General features: G+C 50.3%; 1 protein-coding gene across 2 annotated transcripts; it reads right to left on the reverse strand.

The window, feature by feature from the left end:
* Nucleotides 1–4,498: 4,498 nt before the first annotated feature.
* On the reverse strand, nucleotides 4,499–5,210 carry LOC103696865 (putative germin-like protein 2-1). 2 transcript variants are annotated; one of them, XM_039129658.1, is made up of 2 exons: nucleotides 5,175–5,210; nucleotides 4,499–5,081 (listed from the first exon to the last, which is right to left on the reverse strand). In XM_039129658.1, exons 1-2 carry the CDS (start codon nucleotides 5,208–5,210, stop codon nucleotides 4,506–4,508), a joined length of 612 nt encoding a protein of 203 aa, XP_038985586.1. In that variant the 3' UTR covers nucleotides 4,499–4,505. The 2 variants fall into 2 exon arrangements, with proteins under 2 accessions (XP_038985586.1, XP_008776811.3); XM_008778589.3 differs by having other exon boundaries at nucleotides 4,499–5,068; nucleotides 5,153–5,210.
* Nucleotides 5,211–7,086: the final 1,876 nt, after the last annotated feature.

The following is a 7,086-nucleotide window of genomic DNA, read 5'->3' on the forward strand; positions in this document are numbered from 1 at the left end:
CGGGGGGACGTCGGTCGCTCACATATCGACCGAGACGCCCCCGACGGATAAGAGCCTCGATCTCGTCCCGAAGCTGGAAGCAGTCCTCTGTGTCGTGGCCGTGGTCTCGGTGGTACTCACAGTACGCCCGGGAGGGCCTCTTTCCAGGGATCCTTCGTATCTGTCTCGGGGCCGGGAGGTCCTCCCGCCCCTTGATCTCCATAAGGATCTGGGCCCAGGGAGTCAGGAGAGGGGTGTACCGGTTGAAACGTCGGGGCGGAGAACGAGGGCGTGGGGCGCCGTGGTTCTTCGCCGGCGACGGGCTTCTGCGCCGACGCTGGGGCGTCGGGCTCCTCCTCTAGCATGCCTCTTTCCGCCTTTTCTTCCCAAGCTTTGGAGGGATCTCGGCAGCCTCCTTGCTCTGGTGGGCGGCCGCCTCCTCGGCGTCCGCATACTGGTTCGCCCGGGACAACAGCTCTGGGAAGCTCCGCGGCAGGCATTTGTCCAGGGAGAAGGTGAGCCTGCCCTTCCGGAAGCCACGCTTCAGGGCTGAAAGAGCTACCTCCTGACTCAGGTTTCGGACCTCCAGCGTAGCCCTGTTGAAGCGGGTAAGATAATCCCGCAGGCTTTCTTCCTCGTTTTGCCGGACGTCAAAGAGGGAGTCGGAGACCAGTCGCCGCCGGCTACTGACGGCGAAATGAGTGATGAAGAGGCGAGTGAACTGGTCGAAAGACCGGATTGAGTCAGCCTCCAGCCCGGCGAACCACGCCCTCGCCGGGCCACGGAGGGTTGCCGGAAAGGCCTTGCAGAGAAGGGGATCTGATGCTCCGTGGAGGAGCATAAGGGTCCTGAAACTCTCGACGTGATCCCGCGGGTCTGCCGCCCCGTCATAGGGCTCGATCGCCGGCATTTTGAACCCCGGGGGATTCGGGGTCCGCAGGATCCTCGAGGCAAGCGCCGGCTGGGAGGAGATCTCTAAGTCGGCGAAGGGATCTTTGGAATGGCCCTTCAGGACCTGGAGTTGTCGGTGGAGATCGTCCACCCGCCGGTCCAGGGAGCGCGACCGGTGGGTGGGAGACAAGGAGCGGCGAGTGGGGGACCGACTGGAGCGCGGGTTCCTCGAGGACTGGGGGGTCTGGGAACGCGCCTGGGCCCGCCTCTCGTACCCCGCGTAGCTCCGATGGGAAGGTCCCGGCAGAATAGACCGTGCTCGAGAATCCTCCTCGCGCCGGCGCTCCTCCCCATGGGAGAGGAAGGAGCGCGGGTTGAGGAGGACAGGCGAGCGCTCAGGGAGCAGTGGCTCCTGAGCCCGCTGCGGCGCCCGGGACATCGCACCCTGCAGATTCTGCACCGCCTCCGCGAGGGTGCGAACCTGCTGGGCTAGCTGGTCGAACTGGGCGGCTTCGACCGTCTGAGTGGGCGGTGGGGTGGTGGAGTGTTGCTGAGAGTGTGTTGGAGATGCAGCGGCCTCCCGGCCGGAGGCGCGAGTGGCCCCGCGACCAGAAGCATTGGAAGCTCCACGACCACCTCGCCGTGCCATTACGATCGCTCTGAGATCCGTCCCTTCCTCTAGCGCCAACTGTTGCTGGTGGTCCAAACCGAGAACGATTGGCACAGCGGTGTGAACGGGGTTCCCTTTGAGTTGCTTTGGTTGCGCTCCGCCCTCCGCCGTGAAACCTGCAAGCAAGCCTCGCACCACCACCGGGGTAGTGGGGGCCCTCCGACGATCAAGTCAGAGGAGATTGAAGGAGAAGGAGAAGGAGAAGGTAGCAGGTGAGATGATACTCTGGAAGATATATCTTACCCTCCCCCTTCCCCCCCAGCCTCATATATATCAGGCTGGGGGGTTTTTCCGGGGATTCGTCATCGTGTGGCACGATGGGGCTGCCACTGACATGGCCGTTACAGGGCGTCGTGGGGCAGCGCTGGGTACAGCCAAGGCAGGGCATAGTGGAGCTCCGCTTTGTACGGCTGTTACAGAGGATCGTGGGGCAGCGCCGGATACGGCCGTTGCAGGGAGTAATGGAGCAGGGGGCCGCGGCGTGCCTCAGAGGAACAGTCTGTTGTTGTCGAGAGATTGCCGACTCGGGGTCGGATTGCTGGATCAAGGGGCAGCCGACTCGGGGTCGGGCTGCGGAGCCGAAGATATCCGACCCGAGGTCGGATTGCTGGATCAAGGGGCAGCCGACTCGGGGTCGGGCTGCGGAGCCGAAGATATCCGACCCGAGGTCGGATTGCTGGATTAAGGGGCAGCCGTAGTCTTCCTGGGCGCGCGTGCCGGTCACGTGGGGCATGGTGGCTAAGTTCCCCCGTAACAGGTGGAGCTATTGGAGATTGCAATTGGCAACGCATGGGGCTTAGAGTATCTCCACCATGGCGCAACATCGGAATTCTACATTTTGCTATTAAACCACATAACAAACTACTAGATGAAGATTTTCATCCAAAAATATCCTACTTTCGGCTTGCTAAAATTGTGCTGCTCGGCTGATAACATCAGATCAATGGTCAAATCTTGAGAGACTGTAGGGTACATTAATTGCCCTTGAGGTCTTCTCAAGGAATTTTAGAGGCATCTCAAGCAAATCCATTGTTTATAGCTATGAGATGATTGTGCTTGAAATGGTTGGAGAAAGAAGAAATGTTGAAGTTCAAGCAGACAACATTAGTGAGATCCACTTCCCACATTGGATTTACAAGCATCTCAACATGGATGAAATTTTGAAACCTTTTGGGGCCATGACCAAAGTGGAAGAAGAGATCGCCAAAAAATCATTCTAGTTGATTTATGGTGCATCCAAACTAAGCCGATAGATAGGCTCTCGATGAGTAAGGTTCCAAATATGTTGGAAGGATTGTTGACATGCTAGTTCTATTTCCCTCTTAAGATGAATAAAGCATTCCCAGACAAATCATTCTCATGAAATAGCATCAATAGTTACTTGTTAGAATGGACCTAACATATTTGAACATATAATAGGTATGCTGCCCATAGTGCTGTAGTCATCCATTAATTTCCTGTGTCAGATAAAGATTTTAGAGATGTGGTTCTAAAGGCCTAATAATTCTTTTAACCTTCAACACATTTATATTTTACTTTCATATTTAAGGAAATCAAGGAAAAAAATTTCAAATTTCAAAGTTTAAGATTTCTTTAGCAAAAGCTCATCTAAAATATATATATTAGTTTTTACGGATATTTTTGGAGTCCAAAGGTGCATAGGTCATAACTCCGGGATCAGTTGGATTGACTTGCTTCTAAACCACTGGATTGTCGGTCATCTTTGTTTTCGGACTCTTAGTCATCTATGCTTTCAAATGATGATACTTTCAGCCTTCAACTAGTGCAGACCAGTTTTCAACCCTTGATTTCTTTACCCTATTCCTTTTATAAGTTAAGATGGTTCTGTTCCTTTAGTTGGTGAAAGCTTGTAATACCTACTCTATTTTGGTTTTTCTGAAGTTGTATATCTCTACTCTTTGCTACTCCTCCCTCTTAGGTGTAGCAGCAGGAGCATCATCTAGTATATCTACTTTTTCAATTCCTTAATAAAGGCAGGGTGGTTATTACCTCTCTTATCATCAAAAAAAAAAGAGGAAAAAGAGAGACTTTCCTGTAAACTAGAATCTTTCACTACAAATTAAAACAGAGTTTTACCTATCAAATTTGTTGATGGGTGGCCCATAAAAAAAAAATTGGCAAAATACTTTTCTAATAGCTTTATCTAATTTATTCGTATTATAAAATAGATAAAAGGTTAAATTAGATGATGCTATGTGATAACTGGGACAACAAAATCAAGCTCGATCTTGGAGTTCAAATAACTGGGACAACAGATAGTGTCCTGAATTATGGTACATTAATTTATATAGTACTTAATTTGGAGAAAGGCTAGGAAAGAAGCAAACAACCTGCTTCCATTAGAAGACAATGACACAGGATCACTCCCAGTAATGGTTAGAAAATAGATACTAGTGTTGTTCCAATTGTCCAGCATAAAGATACAGTCGACAAAACAGACTGCCAAGTCAAAGTAAACCAGCATCCAGCAACTCCCTTGTTCAATCCTCGATCATTAAGCTATCACCTCAAGCTGGATTAAACACTTCAAGATGCAACCGAGTTGACAACTTTCTAGGACATATTGCAGAAGTAAAAATGGCCCTCTGGGGTCTGTTGGAAGCAGCTACCATTGAAGGTTGGTGCAAGAACCTAGCAAACTTGCCAGCGAGCAAACAGAGCAAGAGAGAACAATGATGCATTGGCAGGCTTGAAAGATGGGTGATCTTTTCAAGATAACAGGTCTGGGCTCTGCACTTTCGATAGGGCCTTATGAAGTTAAATTATATAGAATACGATGCACGTACACCAAACAAATGAACACCTCTAAACCAGCGGGTGTTCTTATTGGTCGACTAAACAGACACCTATTTAACCATATGCCAAACAATGGCTTTGTGGAAGCAATTCACAAGATGAACCATATGTGCTGACACTTGCACTACGCCGTTTGTGGCCTTCTTCACTAGTTGTTAGCCACCCAGAACTGAGCCTGGAGATACTTGATCGTATCCTTGCCCACTTGGAAGGCCTTGGCCAAAACCGCATCAGAGATGGGTGGGTTTGATCCAAAGACTGCATTGGCTATAGTGATCACTCCAGGGTTCTGGCTGCTTAAGGCTGCAACGGCCACGGCAGGTGTTGGACCGTAGTTGAATTGGAAATGGATTAGACCTTCGGGAAACACAAAGACATCACCCTTCTTGAGCATCTTAGTGAAGAGAAGGTTGCCGTTGTTGGTGTTGGATGTGACAAAGCCGACATAGAGCGTGCCTTCTAACACTGTAAGGATCTCGGTGGCCTGGGGATGGGTGTGTGGTGGGTTGAGACCGTAAGGTGCATAGTCTATTCGAGCCAAGGAGATGCCGAGGGTGTTGAGCCCTGCAATTTGGTTCACATTCACCAGCGTCACCTTAGACCCAAGCTGGTTCGACGTGTTGTCAGGCATATCGAGGCCGGAGAAGAAGAAGTCGTCCGCTGTCACGTGCATTGGTGGCTTGCAAACAAAACCATTCACAAGGACGGCATCCGAAGGAAGAAGCTAAGCAACAAAGGGTAACTCGTAAACCATTATGTTGAAACCAGTAAAAGATAAGAGTGAAGAGTAATTACTAGGGGACTTGAGGTCAGCAACGCAGAAGTCTTGAAGTTGGCTGGGATCGGAGGCCATCACACGAGAGGAAGCCAGGTCAAGGAGAGCAAAGAGGAGGATATGGCAAACCATCTCTTTCCTATACGAAATTAAATCTTTAGAGGAAATGAGGGTATTTGGCGGCATAAGAAGGCGTGGAGAGGATCGGTATAGATAGACCAGGAGATGGAACTAGTCATGCTCTAATAACGCAGTAGAAAAGTCCATGAGGTTAGGTCAGGGGCGGCTCAATACATTTGGGGGCCCAAGGCGAACTCATTAAAAGAGGCCTTTTTTATTATTATTTAAATAATAAATTTTTTTTAATAAGTATAAAAATATTTTAAAAGATTAATTAGTAAACTAGCTTAGAAGCTAACAGAGGATAATCATCTAACTTGACAGTCTTGAGTCTTGACTAAATAAAAATCAATAGAAATGTCTCACCGGTCACCACTGCCTGGGAGAGTGGGAGGCTGGGATCAGAGTTCAGATTTAGTGGGATTTGGGAATGTGGGATGCTCACGGAGGACGGTGGACCAGAGGAGCGGAGGCTGCGGAGCCGAGCTGCCGAGTGCCGAGGAGGCCGGAGCGGCGAAGCCCGGAGGTCGGAGGAGCCGAGGACGGCGTGGAGAGCTGGAGAGGACTCCTCTCAGAGGAGATCCGGCCGACAACTCGCCACTCGCCGGGTCTTCCATCGGCCGGAGCCCGTTGGTTGGAGGACGAGGGAGCCGAGGACGGCGACGTCGGCCAGGAGAAGAGATCCGGCCGGCGGTCCAACAAGAGCAAGAGAGGAGATCCGGCCGGCGGCTCGCCACTCGCCGGGTTCTGCCTTCTTGGAGCTGGAGGAGGAGGACCGAGTCACCAAGGGGCGAGGACGGTGGAGTCGTGGAGAGATGGAGGCTCGGAGGTCGGAGTCGGAGGAGCCGAGGACGGCGTCGGCGAGGAAAGATGGAGCGGTGTTGGCGTGCTGCGGTGGAGCCTGGAGAGGACTTCGGAGCACTGAGAACCGAGCTTCCGAGTCTGCCGAGAACCAGAGAACGGGAGATTGGGATTTGGGAGAAGGTTGAACTAATAAAAAAGAAAGCACCGGCAGCAGAGAACTGAGAAGGGGGGAGAAAATTCCCGTTGCTTGTCGTTTGTCAACTGCCGTAGCCGTTGCCCAGCCCAGCCAGCCTGTCGTCGAGGAGACGCCGAAGGGCGAAGAGGATGCACTGTAGCGGCGTAGCCTGATTACCTGGTACTGGTAGGCGGTAGCCTATGCACTGTAGCGGCCTATCAGGCTATCAGCCTATGCTGCTATGCATTAAATAAAAAAAAAAGTGCAGTGGGATGGGGGCCTTCCCCAGGTTGGGGGCCTTAGGCGACCGCCTCAGTCGCCTAAGGCCCGAGCCGGCCCTGGGTTTGGTATGAAGGTTTCACACAAACTACTTGCTCTGCAGGCCGCAGTCTATTGTGTGTATCCAGTCATAGAGATCAAAAGGTTTGATAGTCTTGGTGTTAGAGCACATGGTCAAAAAAATGTACGATCAACATTGTTTACTTAATAATATATATAAATATATACCCACCTCTGGCAGACCCCAGAACCACAAACCGTTCACTAGAGGCGGAGCCATGTTGGGTCCTCATATACTTCACGATTTTTTATTTTCCGACACAAAGGCCAAAAATTCTGAGTTTTGGAATATCTCCATTAAAAACAAAGACTCATAAATTAAAAAAAACTGAAGATTTTTAAAAAATTCTGATGAAAAGGATAGCAAGAATAAAGAATCTAAAATTACGCACTCATGCACATGATATATATATATATATATATGTGTGTGTGTGTGTGTGTGTGTGTGTGTGTGTGTGTATTAAACACTATAAAAGAGTGAATAATCTCTATTGAAATAGATTTCAAAGTATTAGA

Source organism: Phoenix dactylifera, chromosome 8 (genome assembly GCF_009389715.1).
Source record: "Phoenix dactylifera cultivar Barhee BC4 chromosome 8, palm_55x_up_171113_PBpolish2nd_filt_p, whole genome shotgun sequence".
NCBI classification, from domain to species: Eukaryota; Viridiplantae; Streptophyta; class Magnoliopsida; order Arecales; family Arecaceae; genus Phoenix; species Phoenix dactylifera.